This window comes from Salmo trutta, chromosome 33 (genome assembly GCF_901001165.1).
Source record: "Salmo trutta chromosome 33, fSalTru1.1, whole genome shotgun sequence".
Taxonomy (NCBI): domain Eukaryota; kingdom Metazoa; phylum Chordata; class Actinopteri; order Salmoniformes; family Salmonidae; genus Salmo; species Salmo trutta.
In genome coordinates, this window is record NC_042989.1 from 40,774,573 (window position 1) to 40,796,304 (window position 21,732).

The following is a 21,732-nucleotide window of genomic DNA, read 5'->3' on the forward strand; positions in this document are numbered from 1 at the left end:
TGCTCAGTTGTATATCGCCCCGTTGCTGAGGACTGCGGAGTTTGAGCTCGTGTTTAACGGCAACACCGACGACCGTTTTGCTAGCTAGCTAGCTAGCTAATCATGGTGAACGTAAAGAAACGGAAAGGTCGAGTCGTTATCGACTCTGACTCTGAAGACAGCGCTAGCGATGATAATTTAGATCAGGTAAGGATACAACTTGTCTGGTTTCTATGTGTTTTCCCGCTCTCGGTGTTGACAACGGGATAAAAACAGTCTTGTTTTTAAAAAAATAAAAAATGTAATAGCTAACTAGGTGTTAGCTGTGCTAACTAGGTGTTAGCTGTGCTAACTAGGTGTTAGTGCTAACTAGGTGTTAGTGCTAACTAGGTGTTAGCTGTGCTAACTAGGTGTTAGCTGTGCTAACTAGGTGTTAGCTGTGCTAACTAGGTGTTAGCTGTGCTAACTAGGTGTTAGCTGTGCTAACTAGGTGTTAGCTGTGCTAACTAGGTGTTAGCTGTGCTAACTAGGTGTTAGCTGTGCTAACTAGGTGTTAGCTGTGCTAACTAGGTGTTAGCTGTGCTAACTAGGTGTTAGCTGTGCTAACTAGGTGTTAGCTGTGCTAACTAGGTGTTAGCTGTGCTAACTAGGTGTTAGCTGTGCTAACTAGGTGTTAGCTGTGCCTAGAGTTTGGAGGAAAAACACCGCGCCGTAGGCCTGACGTTTTATTTAATGGGTTTTATTCAGTTCCAGTTTATAGTATAATGTGGGCAACAATAATCTAATGTGTTGTGATCATTTGCTAATCAAATCGTACAGTGACCACCTACGGAATTTTTTTTAAACGTTATTTTCTGTAGCTGAAGTTGTATTTTGGTGTTGACAGGACAGTTAGCTAACGTTAGCTAGCCAGCTAACGTTAGCGTACGGAGGAATGGGTTGTACGGTAGACTGTCCCGGTTCTGTACGGCCAGTGGTGTGCTATAAAGACATGTCAATCGTACATTTAGCATAGTCTCACATGCCGCAGTGAAGATGAGGATAATAATTTGCTAGCTATCTTTGCTAGCTTGGTATTAATACCTCCTGATAGTAACTTAGTTGGGTAGCTAGCAACAATTCGGCCTGTTGATTTACATTTTGTTTTGGTAAACATACCAATTAAACATTGACACAAGCTTCAACAGGGAGGTATATTACCAAATGATGGCTCATATTTGTTATTTACAACAGCACCATATGAAAATAGAATAAGTTAAGTTTCTCACTGTAAAATAAGACCACATAATAAAAACGACTGATAAACTATAGCACTATAATGTTTCCACACATGCAACAGCCTCTAAATATACTGTAAAGGTTTAGTCAACAAAAAACGTAACATTTACATGTTCTGCTGTCCTCTGAGCAGGCCATACAGAATTCATCCTGTATAAGTCAATCCATACTAACTATTGAAAATATCTATGTTATACAGGATGTAAGCTCCTCCATTATTCTACCTGCCCATTGTCTCTGTGTAGTTATTTTCAGACACGATCGCCCGTGTTTTAAACTTACCCCTCTGTCTTGTGTATCCCAACCTGTGGCACCCAGGCGCTTCCGTCTCAATCCATATTAACTGTTAACAACACCTATTTTATAAATAAGATGTCAGCTTCTCCACTTGGTGTCTGTTTGATATACTGTATCAGGAGTTCAGGCACTCACCTCTGTCTCTCACCCCGTGGCATCCAGGAGCTTCTGTCTCTGGCCACCAAGAGGAAGAGGGTGGACTCGGATGACCAGCAGGATGACCAGCCAGTCAGCAAGCCTGCAGCCTCATCAGACTCGGAGACATCAGACAGTGACGATGAGGTATGAATCTCTTCTCTATATATATTTTGATCTCCTTAGGGCTGGTTTCCTGGACTAAGAAGCATGCTCAACTGAGGATCTCCTTTTTTAGAAAATGTTTTAGTCCCCTGACTAGGCTTGACCTGGGTCCAGGACCAGCCCTTATACTAGTGGCATGAAAGAGTCATGTTATTAACACCATATTTTTGTACAGTCCTTGATGCTCCACTTGACAACATTGTGTTTGCTGATTCTATGTGTATGTCGTTTTTCACATAGTGGACGGCCGGTGGTCCTAAAGTCAAGAAGAAAGTTAAGCCGGGGAAACCGACAACAACAGAGAAGAAGAAAGAGGCGGCGAAGAAGAGGGTTCATAAAGCTGCATCGTCCGGTAGTTCTGGTGGAGACAGTTCAGCTGACAGTTCTGCCCCCGAGGAGGGTACGTTGTCCTGAGACCCCGGGCTCATTCTCCATTCATCTTTTCCTCTATACTTCTCATCCTCTCTCCTTGGCTCCTTCTCAAAACACATTGGAGAGGATGATTCGAGGGGAGAGACCATGGATCTTCTCATTCTATATACACTTGAGAAGGAGATGGGATGCAAGGAATCTTTGAAAGACTATTTGAGATAGACCCCAAGAGTTGTTGATTACTGCCAGTGGTTAATTTGATTAGTTGATTTCACTCTTGGGTATCTACCAACTAATAATGCTAACTAATTCCATGTACTGGTCTCCTCCTCCAGGTGATAGGAGACGTGGAATCACAGAAAGACACATTGAGATGTTTATCTATCTTATTATGTAATGGTCTCTTCCTCCAGGTGAGGTGTCTGACTCAGAGAGCAACACCTCTGCCTCCAGCTCAGACTCCTCGTCGGAGGACGATGTGTTCAGGGACGGCTATGGAGAGGACCTGATGGGAGACGAGGAGGACAGGGCTCGCCTGGAGCAGATGACTGAGAAGGAGAGGGAGCAGGAGCTCTTCAACAGGATAGAGAAGAGGGAGGTGCTCAAGAGGAGGTAAGACTACTGCAGGAAGTTGGAACTATAAGGGACAGTTTCCTGGACACAAATTTAGCCTAGTCCTGGACTAAGAAGCAAAAGTGATCCTTTGAGTACTTGTGAACTGTTAATTGTATTGTTACTAGTTCATATGAAGAATATAAGGTGAGACTAGGAGGAGCAGGAGAGGTGTGACTGAGACTATCGTAGGGCAGGAGAGTTGTGACTGAGATGGTGTGTGTGTGCTCAACAAAAATATCAAAGGAACATTTTAAATGTTCATTTCCTTACCATAAGCCGCTGCCAATGTTGTGTTAGAGAATTGGAACATAATTGCATTTTATCAATGGCAATTAGAATGCACAGAGATACCTTAACGAAATCCTGAAGCCCATTGTTGTCATTCATTCACCGCCATCACCTTTAGGGCTCTCGAGTGGCGCAGCGGTCTAAGGCACTGCATCTTAGTGCTATTGGCGTCACTACAGACACCCTGGTTCGAATCCAGGCTGTATCACAACTGGTCATAATTGGGAGTCCCATAGGGCAGCGCACAATTGGCCCAGCGTCATATATATAATTTTACAAAACAGGGGAAAAAAAACATTTAAATACATTTTTTTTATGACTATCCCTTGATATGTATATCTTGATTTGTATATCCTATAATCGAACATCTTCTGTACAGATTTGAAATTAAAAAGAAACTGAAGACGGCGAAGAAGAAGGAGAAAGAGGAGAAGAAAAAGAAGGACGAGGAAGAACAGAAGAAGAGATCATCCGGTCATCATGAAGACCGGACTCATCAGGACCTGCAGGTGGTGAGTTCATCTTCTGAAACAATTCTAAAGATGCACTGTGCAGGAGTACGAGGTATATACAGGAAGTACCAGATCTCACTGTGCAGGAGTACGAGGTATATACAGGAAGTACCAGATCTCACTGTGGAGCTATATACAGGAAGTACCAGATCACTGTGGAGCTATATACAGGAAGTACCAGTACCAGATCAATGTGGAGCTATATACAGGGAGTACCAGTACCAGATCAATGTGGAGCTATATACAGGGAGTACCAGTACCAGATCAATGTGGAGCTATATACAGGAAGTACCAGTACCAGATCACTGTGGAGCTATATACAGGGAGTACCAGATCACTGTGCAGGAGTACGAGGTATATACAGGAAGTACCAGATCTCACTGTGGAGCTATATACAGGAAGTACCAGTACCAGATCAATGTGGAGCTATATACAGGGAGTACCAGTACCAGTACCAGATCAATGTGGAGCTATATACAGGGAGTACCAGTACCAGATCAATGTGGAGCTATATACAGGAAGTACCAGATCAATGTGGAGCTGTGCAGGAGTACGAGGTATTTGAGGTAGATGTGTACATGAAAGCAGGGTAAAGTGACTAGGCATCAGGATAGATAATAATAAGGTATTTGAGGTAGATATGTACATGAAGGCAGGGTAAAGTGACTAGGCATCAGGATAGATAATAATAAGGTATTTGAGGTAGATATGTACATGAAGGCAGGGTAAAGTGACTAGGCATCAGGATAGATAATAATAAGGTATTTGAGGTAGATGTGTACATGAAAGCAGGGTAAAGTGACTAGACATCAGGATAGATAATAATAAGGTATTTGAGGTAGATATGTACATGAAGGCAGGGTAAAGTGACTAGGCATCAGGATAGATAAGAGTAAAATAATGAACAGAATAGCAGCAGCACATGAGTGTGAAAGTGTGTGTATGTACAGTGCATGTACAGTGTATTCAGACCCCTTGACTTGTTCCACATTTTGTTACGTTAAAGCCTTATTCTAAAATTGATTAAATAGTTTTTTTCCCCCTCATCAATCTACACACAATACCCCATAATGACATCACAATACCCCATAATGACATCACAATACCCCATAATGACATCACAATGACCCATAATGACCAACCAAAAACAGGTTTTTGGAAATATCACTGAAGCACCGTTGGCAACGATTACAGCCTCAAGTCTTCTTGGGTATGACGCTACAAGCTAGGCACACCTGTATTTGGGGAGTTTCTCCCATTCTTCTCTGCAGATCCTCTTAAGCTCAGGTTGGATGGGGAGCATCGCTGCACAGCTATTTTCAGGTCTCTCCAGAGATGTTCGATTGGGTTCAAGGCTGGGCCACTCAAGGACATTCTGAGACTTGTCCCGAAGCCACTCCTGCTTTGTCTTGGCTGTGTGCTCAGGGTCATTCACCTGTTGGAAGGTGAACCTTCGCCCCAGTCTGAGGTCCTGAGCGCTCTGGAGCAGGTTTTCAATAAGGATCTCTCTGTACTTTGCTCTGTTCATCTTTTACTCGATCCTGACTAGTCTCCTAGTCCCTGCCACTGAAAACCATGTGCCTTTTACTGAGGAGTGGCTTCCGTTTGGCCACTCTACCATAAAGACCTCATTGGTGGAGTACTGTAGAAATTGTCTATCTTCTGGAAGGTTCTCCCATCGCCACAGAGGAACTCTGGAGTTCTGTCAGAGTGACCATCGGGTTCTTGGTCACCTCCCTGCCAAGGCCCTTCTCCGATTGCTCAGTTTGGCCGGGTGGCCAGTTCTAGAAAAACTCTTGGTGGTTCCAAACATTTTCCATTTAAGAATGATGGAAGCCACTGTGGTCTTGGGGACCTTCAATGCTGCAGAAATGTTTTGGTACCTTTCCCCAGATCTGTCCCTCGACACAATCCTGTCTCGGAGCTCTACAGAAAATTCCTTCGACCTCATGGCTTGGTTTTTGCTCTGACATGCACTGTCAACTGTGGGACCTTTATATAGACAGGTATGTGTGCCTTTCCAAATCATGTCCAATCAATTGAATTTATCACAGGTGGACTCCAATAAAGTTGTAGAAACATCTCAAGGATGATCAATGGAAACAGGATGCACCTGAGCTCAATTTAGAGTCTCATAGCAAAGGGTCTGAATACTTATGTCAATACGTTTTTTTTTTTATACATTTGCTAAAATTTCTAAAAACCTTTTTCCGCTATGCCATTATGGGTTATTGTGTGTAGATTGATGAGGGTAAAAAAATTATTTAATCCATTTTAGAATTAGGCTGTAACGTAACAAAATGTGGAAAAAGTCATTGTGAATACTTTCCCAATGTGCTGAATATTTTGAAACAACACACCACATTGTGACTACGTTCTCCTGTAGGTTATGTCCCACAACAAGGAGAGGAGAACTAAACGGGACGAGAAGCTGGATAAAAAGTCTCAGGCCATGGAGGAACTGAAAGCAGAGAGAGAGAAGAAGAAAACCAGGACAGCGGAGCTCCTGGCGAAACGGCAGCCCCTGAAGACCAGCGAGGTGTACTCCGACGATGAGGAGGAAGAGGAGGAGGAGGATGATGACAAATCCTCAGTAAAGAGCGATCGCAGTTCACGCTCTTCATCTTATTCCGAAGACGAAGAGTGAGTATCTATCCATCAACTGTGGGTTGATGGCAAATCAGTAGTTCCTTAATAGATCTTTATTACTTTTATGTTGAATTTGGTCTTGAAGATTTAGTTAGTCTAAAAATAAATTCCCATTTCAGTTACCTTGTAACTTTTTTTTTTTTTTTTTTCTGACTATTTGAAACCTTTCTGCTTGACCAACGATCAGTGACCAATGTTTCTATGTTTTCTGTCTCGGGATGGTCCAGGAAAGAGGAGACGCCACCAAAATCTCAGCCCGTGTCACTGCCAGACGAGCTGAACCGGATCCGTCTGTCCCGACACAAACTGGAGCGCTGGTGCCACATGCCGTTCTTCCAGAAGACTGTCAGCGGCTGCTTCGTACGGATAGGCATCGGAAACAGTAGTAGCAAACCAGTTTACAGGGTAAGAAGATGCATTGGGGCTGTTTCCCTGAGCCAGATTAAAGTCCTACTCCAATCTCCTTTTACCCTCATTTATCACCTGATTTACTGAACAAAAGGCACATCTCAATAGGTGGTCCAGGTATCCTTATGACATGGGGGGGGGGGGGGGCTTCCTTGTTAGTTCTCTATTGCTCCTCAGGCAAGACGCAGGCTGATGACATCAGAGGGCACCGGCCTACTACTCCTTGAAGTTTGCACTTAAAAAAAAAATAAACTATTTTTCTCAAAACATATTTTCTTTACCCTTGTGTGTGTACATTATTCTATTAATTCGTGGGATATTGTTTACAACAGTAGAAGTAAAAGAAACAAAACAAATAGCTTGATTGCGTCTTTCAACCTAGTCCTAGACTGGAAAATCATGCTCAATGGTGAATCTCTGTCTGGGAAACTGGCCCATTGAGTCCTTCCTTACTCCTATTAAACGTTGGTCCTTTCAGTTATGTTCATGATGAGTATTTCTTGTAATTCCCTGTGGTAAGGTGGCTGAAATAGTTGACGTGGTAGAGACGGCTAAAGTGTACCAGTTGGGAACGACCCGGACGAACAAAGGACTACAGTTACAGTACGGCATCCTTCATTTTAAACTACTCACCTCTTACCTGCTACTACCCTTGGCTTCTCTTCTTCCTGTTTCTCTCCACCTCCTCTTTCTCTCCTCCTCTTCCTGTTTCCTGTTTCCTCCTCTTCCTGTTTCCTCTCTCTTCCTGTTTCCTCTCTCCTCCTCTTCCTGTTTCCTCTCTCCTCCTCTTCCTGTTTCCTCTCTCCTCCTCTTCCTGTTTCCTCTCTCCTCCTCTTCCTGTTTCCTCTCTCCTCCTCCTTCCTGTTTCCTCTCTCCTCCTCCTTCCTTTTTCCTCTCTCCTCCTCCTTCCTGTTTCCTCTCTCTCTCCTCTTCCTGTTTCCTCTCTCCTCCTCTTCCTGTTTCTCTTTCCTCCTCTCTTTCTCTCCTCCTCCTCTCTTTCTCTGCTCCTCCTCCTCTTCCTGTTTCGCTACTTCTGTCTCTTCGTCTGTGACGGTTTCTCTGTGCTGACGGTTTCTCTGTGCCCTGTCCCCATATCTCTCTCCTCTAGGCATGGTGGTGACACCCGAGTCTTCAGACTGGAGTTTGTGTCCAATCAGGAGTTCACAGAAAACGAGTTCATGAAGTGGAAGGAGGCAGTGAGTTGACTGGAGGAGCATGCTGGTTGACTTGAGGAAGTGGTAAAGGAGATTTCTGGTTGGATGGTTGACTTGAGGAAGTACCCGTGGGAACATGCTGATTGGATAGAGGAGCATGGTTGCTTGAACTCCTCCTCCTGGTAGACGGCAAGATTTGTAACAAAAGACCAGGGAATATCCAAAGTGAATGGAAAGATGAATGTTGTGGATCTTGGATTGGTGTCTCGTGGAGACAGCAGGGTTCTGTTATACACGGTTACGTCGGGCCTGTCGTAGGGCAGACTCTCTTGATGTTTTTCCTCTCTGTCTACAGATGATCATAGCCAGTATGCAGGTCCCTACTCTAGATGAGATCAATAAGAAAGAGCAGGCCATCAAAGAGGCTTGTAACTACAAATTCAATGACAAAGACATCGAGGATGTAAGTATCTGTCCATATCAAATAATCACCCTATTCCCTATGTAGTGCACTACTTAAACCAGGGATCCTATTCCCTATGTAGTGCACTACTTAAACCAGGGATCCTATTCCCTATGTAGTGCACTACTTAAACCAGGGACCCTATTCCTTATGTAGTGCCCAGAGGCCTCTGGTCTAAAATAGTGCACTATATAGGGAAGAGGGCTCTGGTCTATAGTAGTACCACTATATAGGGAATAGGGCTCTGGTCTAAAGTAGTGCACTATATAGGGAATAGGGTGCCATTGGGGATGCAGTATTGGTCTCATTTGTACAGGCTTATTTACCGGTCATACCTATGTTGTGCCGTATTAATGATGTTCATTGTAGTGTTGAACTTTGACCTTGTTTGTTAATCCACAGATTGTCAAAGAGAAAGACAGATTCAGAAAGGCTCCTTCCAACTACGCCATGAAGAAAACATCACTACTCAAAGATAAGGTACATAAATTAACATCTCCTGGGTACTGTGTGTGTGTGTGTGTGTGTGTGTGTGTGTGTGTACACTCTGTTTATTCCATAGAGTTGTATTTTCTGATTCCATTTATTGTTCTAATGGTGTCCACCGTGAACCTGCAGGTCAGCATTTTCATTGTACCGTGTACCGTGTACCGTGTACCATGTACCGTGTACCATGTGTATCCTGTTGTTGACAAATGAACACCTCCAGGCCATGGCTGAGGAGAGTGGAGAAGGAGACCGAGCCAAAGAGATACAGGACCAGCTGAATGAGTTGGAGGAGAGGGCCGAGCATCTGGACAGACAGAGGACCAAAAACATCTCTGCCATCAGGTCACACAATAATCATATTATATATTTTTAAATAATAATAAACTTCATTTGTTTGGTATCTTCGATTTAAAACTGTTCATACAACGACCTGAGTAGAATCACATCGCTTGTGTAACGGAGCTGACGGCACCAAACACTTGAAACTGTTGGGAGGGGGGACTCAGACCATGAGAAACAAGATTCTCTGTTCTGATGAAACCAAGATTGAACTCTTTGGCCAGAATGCCAAGCATCACGTCTGGAGGAAACCTGGCACCATCCCTACGGTGAAGCATGGTGGTGGCAGCATCATGCTGTGGGGATGTTTTTCAGGGGCAGGGACTGGAAGTCCGGATCGAGGGAAAGATGAGTACAGAGAGATCCTTGATGAAAACCTGCTCCAGTGCGCTCAGAACCTCAGACTGGGGCGAAGGTTCACCTTCCAACAGGACAACGACCCCTAAGCACACAGCCAAGACAAAGCAGGAGTGGCTTCGGGACAAGTCTCTGAATGTCCTTGAGTGGCCCAGCCTTGAACCCAATCGAACATCTCTGGAGAGACCTGAAAATAGCTGTGCAGCGATGCTCCCCATCCAACCTGACAGAGCTTGAGAGGATCTGCAGAGAAGAATGGGAGAAACTCCCCAAATACAGCTGTGCCAAGCTTCTAGCGTCATTCCCAAGAAGACTCAAGGCTGTAATCACTGCCAAAGGTGCTTCAACAAAGTACTGAGTAAATGGTCTGAATGTTTATCTAAATGTGATATTTCAGTTTGAGATTTTTGATAAATTTGCCAACATTTCTAAAAACCTGTTTTTGCTTTGTCATTATGGGGTATTGGGATGTCATTATGGGGTATTGGGATGTCATTATGGGGTATTGGGATGTCATTATGGGGTATTGGGATGTCATTGTGGGGTATTGGGATGTCATTGTGGGGTATTGTGTGTAGATTGATGACGTGGGGGAAAAAAACAATTTAATCCCTTATTCTAAAAGGCTGTAACGTAACAAAATGTGTGAAAAAGTCAATGGGTCTGAATACTTTCCGAATGCACTGTATCTAAACCTCTCTATCAATCTGTCTCCTCCAGCTACATCAACCAGAGGAATCGTAGCTGGAACATTGTGGAGTCTGAGAAGGCTCTTGTCGTAAGTATCCCAGCCTCCATCTGTACTAAAAAACTCTCATCGCAGCGCAATTATGTTTTTAAATCAGGTAAAGTTTTGGTTTGTTATAAATATACTTATATACTGAACATAAATATAAAAGCAACATGCAAGAATTTTCAAAGATTTTACTAAGTTATAGTTCATATGAGCAAATCAATCAATTGAAATAAATTAATTAGGTCCTAATCTATGGATTTTACATGACTGGGAATACAGATATGCAGTTGTTGGTCACAGATACCTTAGGTAAAAAAAAGTAGGGGTGTGGATCAGAAAACCAGTCAGTATCTGGTGTGACCACCATTTGACTCATGCAGAGCGACATCTCCTTCACATAGAGTTGATCAGGCTGTTGATTGTGGCCTGTGGAATGTTGTCCCACTCCTCTTCAATGGCTGTGTGAAGTTGCTGGATATTGGCGGGAATTGGAACACGCTGTCCTACACGTAGATCCAGAGCATCCCAAACATGCTCAATGGGTGACATGTCTGGTGAGTACCAAGGCCATGGAAGAACTGGGACATGTTCAGCTTCCAGGAATTGTGTGCAGATCCTTGCGTCATGGGGCCGTGCGTTATCATACTGAAACATGAGGTGATGGCGGTGGATAAATGGCACGACAATGGGCCTCAGGATCTCGTCACAGGTCTCTGTGCATTCAAATTACCATCAATAAAATGCAATTGTGTTCGTTGTTTGTAGCTTATGCCTGCCCAAACCATAACCCCACCTCCACCATGGGGCCCATACCATAACCCCACCTCCACCATGGGGCCCATACCATAACCCCACCTCCACCATGGGGCACTCTGTTCACAACGTTGATATCAGCAAACCGCTCGCCCACACAACGCCATTCACGTGGTCTGTGGTTGTGAGGCCGGTTGGACGTACTGACAAATTCTCTGATATGACATTTGAGTGGCTTATGGTAGAGAAATTAACATTCAATTCTCTGGCAACAGCTCTGGTGGACATTCCTGCAGTCAGCATGCCAATTGCACACTCCCACAACTTGAAACTTCTGTGGCGTTGAGTTGTGATAAAACGGCACATTTTAGTGGATTTTTATTGTCTCCCGTTACTATTTTATTGTTGCTCCTTAGAAAAATAAATAATTATAAAAAAAATAATAATAATAATTTGACTTCAGTTTATTTGAGTAAGTACTTTCTTAACTGCATTGTTGGTTAAGGGCTTGTCCGGAAGCATTTCACTGTAAGTTCTACAACTGTTGCATTTGGCGCATGTGACGAATAACATTTGATTTTGAGGTGCACCTGTGTAATGATCATGCTGTTTAATCAGCTTCTTGATATGCCACACCTGTCAGGTGGATGGATTATCTTGACAAAGGAGAAATGCTCACTAACAGGGATGGAAACAAATGTGTGCACACAACTTGAGAGAAATAAGCTTTTTGTGCATATGGAACATTTCTGGGATCTTTTATTTTCAGCTCATGAAACATGTGACCAACACTTTACATGTTTATATTTTTATTCAGTATACATTTATGTTCCATTTGCTTATTACGACTCATTGTTAAGTTACATTATTATTGTAATATTATTTCTCTTTCAGGCTGAAGGACAGAATGCCAAGATGCAGATGGACCCGTTTACTAGACGACAGTGCAAACCCACCATGGTGTCTAACGTAAGTCTCTCTCTCTCTCTCTCTGTGTCTCTCTGTGTCTCTCTGTGTCTCTCTGTGTCTCTCTGTGTCTCTCTCTCTCTCTCTGTCTGTCTGTCTCTGTCTCTCTGTCTCTGTCTCTCTCTTCTCTCTATTTCTCTCTCTGTCTGTCTCTTCTCTCTATTTCTCTGTCTCTCTGTCTTTCTCTCTCTCTCCACCATGGTGTCTAACGTAGGTCTCTCTCTCTCTCTCTCTCCACCATGGTGTCTAACGTAAGTCTCTACCTCTCTCCCTCTACCTTTCTCCCTCTCTACCTTTCTCCCTCTCTACCTCTCTCCCTCTCTACCTCTCTCCCTCTCTACCTCTCTCTCTCTCTACCTCCCTCTCTCTCTCTCTCTCTCTACCTCCCTCTCTCTCTCTCTCTACCTCCCTCTCCCTCTCTTTCTCTCTACCTCCCTCTCCCTCTCTTTCTCTCTACCTCCCTCTCCCTCTCTCTCTTTACCTCCCTCTCCCTCTCTACCTCTCTCTCTACCTCCCTCTCTACCTCCCTCTCTACCGCTCTATCTCTCTCTACCTCCCTCTCTACCTCCCTCTCTACCGCTCTATCTCTCTCTACCGCTCTACCTCTCCCTCTCTCTACCTCTCCCTCTCTCTACCTCTCCCTCTCTCTACCTCTCTCTCTCCACCATGGTGTCCTAACATAAGTCTCTATGTTGGGGTAGGGTGCCATTTGGGATGCAGCCATGCCGTATAATATTCTGATTAAAAAGTGTGTCTGTCTGTTTGTGTTTTGGGCAGGCCAGAGACCCTTCAGTCCATGCAGCTATCCTCCAACACCTCAATGAGAAGTACGGAGAAGGGTCGGGCAAAGAGATGGACTTGGAGTTTGAGATGGGCAGGGGAGCGGGACAGGCCGCTCTGAAAGTCATCGACCCTACTAAGAACACCAGCGACCTATCAGAGGACCTCTTTAAAGTCCACGACTTTGACGTCAAGATTGACCTACAGGTTCCCAATGCAGGTGAGTTTGTTCGTAACGAGTGTAAAGTGGTGGGTCGAACACCCCCGTCTCCGGGGGGGGGTAGTGATGCTGCTAGACCACACCATAGGGGTATACTACAAAGCAGGATCAATGCAGTAGCCATAGGAATGTAAAGATTCAACGATTTTATGTGTCGGTCCCTGGTTTAAATGTTTTAAGATACGAGGGTCTTTTTATAAATAAAAAAAATGGTTTAAAAATGGTTTAAAACAAAGATTAAAATGATTTTTATGCAGTTCACATGTGTACTTAGAGGAATATATGTGAATATATATATATATATATATATATATATATACATATACACACACAAAATTGGCCCTTAACTTCACCTATACAACAACAAGCCTAGGACTACACATCATTACGTTACAGCCTTTATTCTATAAATGTATTAAATAAAATAATGTTCTCATCATGGGGTCCCGAGTGGCGCCGCGGTCTAAGGCACTGCATCTCGGTGCAAGAGGCGTCACTACAGTCCCTGGTTCGATTCCAGGCTGTATCACATCCGGCTGTGATTGGGCGGCACACAATTGGCCCAGCGTCGTCCGGGTTTGGCCAGGGTAGGCCGTCATTGTAAATAAGAATTTGTTCTTAACTGACTTGCCTCGTTAAATACAAAAGCGAAAACAGGTTAAGAATTTTCTTGTGCAAAATGTATACAAGATACCTTATTTACATAAGTATTCAGACCCTTTTCTATGAGACTTGAAATTGAGCTCACGTACATCCTGTTTCCATTGATCATCCTTCAGATGTTTCTACAACTTGATTGAAGTCCACCTGTGGTGAATTCAATTGATTTGACATGATTTGGTAAGGCACACACCTGTCTATGTAAAGGTCCCACAGTTGACAGTGGATGTCAGAGCAAAAACCAAGCCATGAGATTGAAGGAATTGTCCATAGAGCTCCGAGACAGAATTGTGTCGAGGCACAGATCTGGGGAAGGGTACCAAAACATTATTGCAGCATTGAAGGTCCCCAAGAACACAGTGGCCTCCATCATTCATAAATGGAAGAAGTTTGGAACCACCAAGACTCTTCCTAGAGCTGGCTGCCCAAACTGAGCAATCTGGGGAGAAGGGCCTTGGTCAGGGAGGTGACCAAGAACCCCATGGTCACTCGGACAGAGCTCCAGAGTTCCCTCTGTGGAGATGGGAGAACCTTCCAGAAGGACAACCATCTCTGCAGCTTTCCACCAATCAGACCTTTACGGTAGATTGGCCAGACGTGCCTTTTACTGAGAAGTGGCTTCCACGACAGCCCGCTTGGAGTTTTCCAAAAGGCACCTAAAGAACTCTCAGACCATGAGAAACAAGATTCTCTGATCTGATGAATCCAAGATTGAACTCTTTGGCCTGAATGCTAAGCGTCACGTCTGGAGGAAACCTGGCACCATCCCTATGGTGAAGCATGGTGGTGGCAGCATCGTGCTGTGGGGATGTTTTGCAGGGACTGGGAGATTAGTCAGGATCGAGGGAAAGATGAAAGTACAGAGAGATCCTTGATGAAAGCTTGCTCAGTACCTCAGACTGGTACGAAGGTTCACTTTCCAACAGGACAACGACCCTAAGCACACAGCCAAGACAACGCAGGAGTGGCTTCAGGACAAGTCTCAATGTCCTTGAGTGGCCCAGCCAGAACCCAGACTTGAGCCCGATCAAACATCTCTGGAGAGACCTGAAAATAGCTGTGCAGCGACGCTCCCCATCTCTGTAGAGAAGAACGTGGAGAAACTCCCCAAATACAGGTGTGCCAAGCTTGTAGCGTCATACCCAAGAAGACTCAAGGCTGTAAACGCTGCCAAAGGTGCTTCAACAAAGTACTGAGTAAAGGGTCTGAATACTTATGTAAATAAGGTATTTCTCTTTTTTATTTTTAATAAATGTGCAAACATTTCTAAAAACCTGTTTTCACTTTTATTATGATGCATTGTGATGTCATTATGGGGTATTGTGATGTCATTATGGGGTATTGTGACGTCATTATGGGGTATTGTGTGTAGATTGGGGGGGGGGAAATTATTTAATCCATTTTAGAATAAGTAACAAAATGTAGAAAATGGGGGTCTGAATAGGTATTTCTGTTTTTATTTGTAATAAATGTGCACAAATTATATATTGTTGATCCATCCTCAGTTTTCTCTTATCACAGCCATTAACTTCTTTGGGATAGGGGGTGGTATTTTGACGTCCGGATGAAAAGCGTGCCCAAAGTAAACTGCCTGTTACTCAGGCCCAGAAGCTAGGATATGCATATAATTGGTAGATTTGGACAGAAAACACTCTAAAACTGTTAAAATTATGTCTGTGAGTATAACAGAACTGAAATGGCAGGTGAAATCCCGAGGACAAACCATCAACAACAACAAAAAATCGGCATACCACTGATTTCAATGGCTGGCACTTTTACAATAGGGCGAAATCATCCCCGATTGCAGGTCCTAGGGCTTTCACTAGATGTCAACAGTCTTTAGAAAGAGTTTCAGGCCGGTTTTTGGAAAAATGAGGGAGAAGTTGTAGTTTTTCTAAGTGGCTCCCATTTTGGCTGTAGTGTTTCCAAGCGCATGGCCGAGAGAGCGCCTTCTTTTTGTTTATCTTCGGTAAAGAGATTCTCCGTCTTAAATTTGATAGGTACCCTAATATGCAAATAAACTAAGGTTTGATTATAAACGTTGATTGACTTGTTTGGATAAGTTTATTGGTAACGTTTGGGATTAATTTTGTATGCATTTTGAAGGAGGGAAACCGAGTGGATTATTGACTGAAGCGAGCCAGCTAAACTGAGTTTTTATGGATATAAAGAAGGACTTTATCGAACAAAAGGACCATTTGCAATCTAACTGGGACCATTTGGAGTGCCAACAGATGAAGATCTTCAAAGGTAAGGCATATATTATATCGCTATTTCTGACTTTCGTGTCACAACTCCCTGGTTGAAAATGATTTGTTATGCATTTGTGTGCTGGGCGCTCTCCTCAGATAATCGCGTGGTTTGCTTTTGCCGTAAATCCTTTTTGAAATCTGACACGGCGGCTGGATTAACAACAAGTTAATCTTTATTTTGATGTATTGCACTTGTGATTCCATGAAAGTTAAATATTTATAGTAATTTAATTTGAATTTCGCGCTCTGCAATTTCACCGGATGTTGGCCAGATGGGACGCTAGCGTCCCAATGATCCGCAAGAAGTTAAACTGTAACTGTTTTAAATGTACTATTGGCCTCATGGTAAAATCCCTGAGCGACTCTGGGATGCTGGCCTTCTAGGCAGAGTTGGAAAAAAAAAAGCCATATCTCAGACTGGCCAATAAAAAGAAAAGATTAAGATGGGCAAAAGAACACAGACACTGGACAGAGGAACTCTGCCTAGAAGGCCAGCATCCCGGAGTCGCCTCTTCACTGTTGACGTTGAGACTGGTGTTTTGCGGGTACTATTTAATGAAGCTGCCAGTTGAGGACTTGTGAGGTGTCTGTTTCTCTAATGTACTTGTCCTCTTGCTCAGTTGTGCACCGGGGCCTCCCACTCCTCTTTTCTATTCTGGTTAGGGCCAGTTTGCGCTGTTCTGTGAAGGTAGTAGTACACAGCGTTGTACCAGATCTTCAGTTTCTTGGCAATTTCTCGCATGGAATAGCCTTCATTTCTCAGAACAAGAATAGACTGATGAGTTTCAGAAGAAAGTTCTTTGTTTCTGGCCATTTTGAGCCTGTAATCGAACCCACAAATGCTGATGCTCCAGATACTCAACTAGTCTAAAGAAGGCCAGTTTTATTGCTTCTTTAATCAGGACAGCAGTTTTCAGCTGTGCTAACATAATTGCAAATGGTTTTCTAAATGATCAATTAGCCTTTTAAAATGATAAACTTGGATTAGCTAACACAATGTGCCATTGGAACACAGGAGTGATGGTTGCTGATAATGGGCCTCTGTACGTCTATGTAGATATTCATTGTGGTTTTATGGACGTGTTTAATGCGTCTTATTTATACACGTTTGTAGTGTTTGTGAAATGCATATTGTTATGTTTGGTAGCACTTAATGATTTTTCCTTTGCCTCCAACCCCTTTCCATGCGTGGAACGGATGTGGGTGGGGCTAGGTCTACATAGAGGTGCTAATTTCAGAAAATTCACAAAAGCTCTGATGAAGGCCGTGAGGCCGATACGTAAAGCTCTGACGAAGGCCGTGAGGCCGATACGTAAAGCCCTGGCGAAGGCCGTGAGGCCGATACGTAAAGCTCTGACGAAGGCCGTGAGGCCGATACGTAAAGCCCTGGCGAAGGCCGTGAGGCCGATACGTAAAGCTCTGACGAAGGCCGTGAGGCCGATACGTAAAGCTTATTAAATATCAGTGATACTATGAAGAGCAGTGTGTGGTTTCCTTTTTCATTCATCCTGTTTCAACTGTTGCCATGCACCTGCATTAAGATTGCTCAGATGTGTGAGTGCTTTTTGAATTTAAAATTAATTTAATAAAAACCTAATTCCACTTTGACATTATGGGGGTATTGTGTGTAGATCAGTGACCGCAGCTCAGACCCGCAGCTCAGACCCGCAGCTCAGACCCGCAGCTCAGACCCACAGCTCATCAGCAGCAGATTTTAATGTAGAATGTAAAATTGTGTTTGTGTGCAACAAATGTTAGTGGATCATATGAATTCGTTCCTATAGTTTTGGCAAGTCGGTTAGGACATCTACTTTGTGTATGACACAAGTAATTTTTCCAACAATTGTTTACAGACAGATTATTTCACTTATAATTCACTGTATCACAATTCCAGTGGGTCAGAAGTTTACATACACTAAATTGACTGTGCCTTTTTTTAAACAGCTTGGAAGATCCCAGAAAATGATGTGATGGCTTTAGAAGCTAATTGAAGTTAAAGCTTGGTCGCAAATGGGTCTTCCAAATGGACAAGGACCCCAAGCATACTTCCAAAGTTGTGGCAAAATGGCGTAAGGACAACAAAGTCAAGGTATTGGAGTGGCCATCACAAAGCCCTGACCTCAATCCCATAGAAAATTTGTGGGCGGAACTAAAAAAGCGTGTGCGAGCAAGGAGGCCTACAAACCTGACTCAGTTACACCAGCTCTGTCAGGAGGAATGGGCCATAATTCACCCAACTTATTGTGGGAAGCTTGTGGAAGGCTACCCGAAACATTTGACCCAAGTTACACTATTTAAAGGCAATGCTACCAAATACTAATTGAGTGTATGTAAACTTCTGACCCACTGGGAATGTAATGAAAGAAATAAAAGCTGAAATAAATAAACTATTATTCTGACATTTCACATTCTTAAAATAAAGTAGTGATCCTAACTGACCTAAAACAGGGAATTTTTACTAGGATTAAATTTCAGGAATTGTGAAAAACTGAGTTGAAATGTATTTGGCTAAGGTGTATGTAAACATCTGACTTCAACTGTATAAAGATATTTATCGAATCATTTGAAACTAAACGTATGGTTCCTGTATTGCATCGGAGCCCAAGTATAAAGATATTTATCGAATCGTCTTGAAATGGAAAGATTCTCATCTTTAGTTAGCCAGCTAACTTCGATAAACAACCAGAATTAACTGATTTTTAGTTAGTTATGTGTTTGTTTGAGTCTATTAGGCCATGCCAATTGCAAGCTTGTCTTTCTAAAAAAAAAAAAAAAAAAAAAAAAAATCTAAAGTTATTTCAGAATATTTAGGCAAGTTAGCCGTCTTGATCCTGCTTTCTAGTATGCAACTCCATCGTGACGTTTTCCCCAGAGGCACAGACCTGGGATCAGCTTCCTCTCCCTGAATCCCAACGTTAACCGTTAGTGGGGGGGGAAGCTACACTGATTCAAGGTCAGCCTCTAGGGACAACTTCACCTGAACTGTAACACACAGGATATGTCATACTAATGTCTTTCCTCCGGTGTGTTTCAGAAGCCAAGTCTCTGTCGGTGAGCGCCAACACCCTGGCAGTAAAAGACGGTGCTCCACGCAGATCTCTCAACCTGGAGGACTACAAGAAGAGGAGGGGCTTGATCTAAAGAACTACAGGAAGAGGGGCTTGGTCTAATTAACTACAGGAAGAGGAGGGGTCCGTGTTCTAATGAACTACAGGAAGAGGAAGGGAGGCTTGGTCTGATGATCTAATAGCCTAACCCCTCAGTCAGTCAGATCCACCTGCATGTGTTGGTTGGCCATTCTACCCCTGTGTGCGTGTGTGTGTGTGTGTGTGTGTGTGTGTGCGTGTGTGCGTGTGTGCGTGTGTGCGTGTGTGTGTGTGTGTGTGAGAGAGAGAGATGAGAGAGAGATGTGAGGTAAGTGTGTGTGTTTTGAGTAGTGTGTGAGAGAGATGTGAGGTAAGTGTGTGTGAGTGAGAGGTAAGTGTGTGAGGGGACAGAGTGTGTGTACACTAGAGACTGTCCATTTTAAAACTGATAGGAAATATTAATAAGAGAAGACTATTTTTTTTTTTTCTCTGTCTTAGAAGAAAGTTGTCCAACTTTTATTTTTGCGTTATTATGTGCAAAGTCGTACTTGGAATTGTTTTTTTTTGTTTGTTTTTTTCTTAGTTATTTCTACGTTTTTATAAATAAATCTTATGTTGGTTCTCCCTCATACGGATCTGAAGTTCACTCCTTTTGGTGTCCAGGGCACATTGCTTGTGGAAGGACACTGTCTTGTAAAGACTTAGATTTGTTGAAATACTGAATCTGATTTCCCCATCAACAACAGACCTGGGTTTTCTTTCGTACCTGATTTCAGGGCAGTTCCACCTCTGCACGGTTCACTAGAGGTGTAGGGTGAAGTGGCCTCTAGACGCTGATCTTAGATCAACCACTAACGGTTGAGGTTAGGATTAGGGGGAGGAGAAACTGATTCAAGATCTGTAGCTAAGGGGGAAACTTCACCCCTTAGCCTCTTAGACTGCAGAGCTGGCCCGTTATCTACTTACTGGATAGTACATGTCACTTTTTATATTTTTTTCAAGTCAACAAAAAGAAACAGATGAATCTATCTATTTACATGGATCTTTTTCTTTTAATCTTTTTTTTTTTTTTTTTTTTTTTTTTTTTGCTACCGTTACCTCCCATTTTCAGAGCAGATTCTAAGTGTTATCGATTTGTGTACTTAGTCAGTTCCTGTATTGATGTGGCATGCCATGTGTATATAATACAGTTTGGAGTGAGGCAGAATAAAGAGGGGCAGTGTTTCGTACTGTTGGTTTCCGTTTTGTGTTTTGTCTCGCTCCCCCTGAGCTATCCCAACGAGTGAATGAGTGTGTCTCAAAAGTTTCCCTATTCCTTTATTTGTAACAGGGTTTCAATAGTGAACATTTTAAAGATCTTTCAAGTTAATCACCTGACAAAAGTTAAATATCTACCCTGTTGAAGAAAATAGCGGCGCTCGGTTTGTTTGTGGCACAAAGTTTGTTGTTTTGGAAAATGTTGAAAGTCTATTGGAAAGTTTGACTACTTGCTAGTTAGCTTTTTTGAGTTTCGATCCCGCGAAGCGGTTGGCTTCAGTTGCAGGGACTGCTGACCAAGGCCGGGTTTGAGGAGCTATGTGGTGTAGCTAGTTAGCCTATGCAGAACATGGCCAAGATGTTCAAATGTTCATAGATGACCAGCAGGGTCAGATAATAATAATAATAATCACAGTGGTTGTAGAGGGTGCAACAAGTCAGCTCCTCAGGAGTAAATGTCAGTTGGCTTTTCATAGCCGATCATTCAGTTAGAGACAGCAGGTGCGATAGCGAGAGTCCAAAACAGCAGGTCTGGGACAGGTAGCACGTCTCGTGAACAGGTCAGGGTTCAATAGCCGCTGGCAGAACAGTTGAAACTGGAGCAGCAGCACGACCAGGTGGACTGGGGACAGCAAGGAGTCATCATGTCAGGTAGTCCTGAGGCAAGGTCCTAGGGCTCAGGTCCTCCGAGAGGAAAAAGAGAGAGAATTAGAGGGAGCATACTTAAATTCACACAGGACACCGGATAAGACAGGACAAATACTCCAGATATAACAGACTGACCCTAGCCCCCCGACACAAACTATTGCAGCGTAAATACCGGAGGCTGTGACAGGATGGGTCGGGAGACACTGGCCCTGTTCGACGATACCCCTGGACAGGGCCAAACAGGCAGGATATAACCCCACCCACTCTGCCAAGGCACAGTCCCCACACCACTAGAGGGATATCTTCAACCACCAACTTACCATCCTGAGACAAGGCCGAGTATGGCCCACGAAGACCTCCCCCACGGCACGAACCCGAGGGGGCGCCAACTCAATCATAGGACCTACTGAAGAGATGAGTCTTCAATAAAGACTTAAGGTCGAGGCCGAGTCCATCTCTCACATGGACAGGCAGACCATTCCATAAAAATGGAGCTCTATATGAAAAAGCCCTGCCTCCAGCTGTTTGCTTAGAAATTCTAGGGTATTACGCAAGGTTAAATTAAGATACTCGGTTAGGTTTTTAACCAATTTTTGTACTCCTACATCCTTGGGTAGGTGGAGGGAGTCTGGAAGGGCATCTAGGAATCTTTGGGTTGTCCGAGAATTTATAGCACGGCTTTTGATGATCCTTGGTTGGGGTCTGAGCAGATTATTTGTTGCGATTGCAAACGTAATAAAATGGTGGTCCGATAGTCCAGGATTATGAGGAAAAAGATTAAGATCCACAATAGTTGTTCCACGGGACAAAACTAGGTCCAGAGTATGACTGTGGCAGTGAGTAGGTCCGGAGACATGTTGGACAAAACCCACTG

At 43.5% G+C, this 21,732-nt stretch overlaps 1 protein-coding gene across 1 annotated transcript; it reads left to right on the forward strand.

Moving 5' to 3' along the window:
• On the forward strand, nt 1-19,080 carry LOC115173006 (RNA polymerase-associated protein RTF1 homolog). Its single transcript, XM_029730963.1, has 16 exons — nt 1-186; nt 1,717-1,836; nt 2,095-2,254; nt 2,640-2,838; nt 3,509-3,641; nt 6,028-6,284; nt 6,518-6,695; nt 7,219-7,301; nt 7,807-7,894; nt 8,208-8,315; nt 8,718-8,795; nt 9,025-9,146; nt 10,221-10,278; nt 11,884-11,958; nt 12,733-12,955; nt 18,902-19,080. Exons 1-16 carry the CDS (start codon nt 103-105, stop codon nt 19,006-19,008), a joined length of 2,073 nt encoding a protein of 690 aa, XP_029586823.1. The 5' UTR covers nt 1-102; the 3' UTR covers nt 19,009-19,080.
• The last annotated feature ends 2,652 nt before the right edge of the window (nt 19,081-21,732 follow it).

Coding starts and splice junctions, on each gene's coding strand:
- LOC115173006 (XM_029730963.1), top strand. CDS start 103: ATGGTGAACGTAAAGAAACGGAAAGGTCGAGTCGTTATCGACTCTGAC. Junction 7,895..8,207: donor TCATGAAGTGGAAGGAGGCA/GTGAGTTGACTG, acceptor CTCTGTCTACAG/ATGATCATAGCCAGTATGCA. Junction 9,147..10,220: donor AAAAACATCTCTGCCATCAG/GTCACACAATAA, acceptor TGTCTCCTCCAG/CTACATCAACCAGAGGAATC.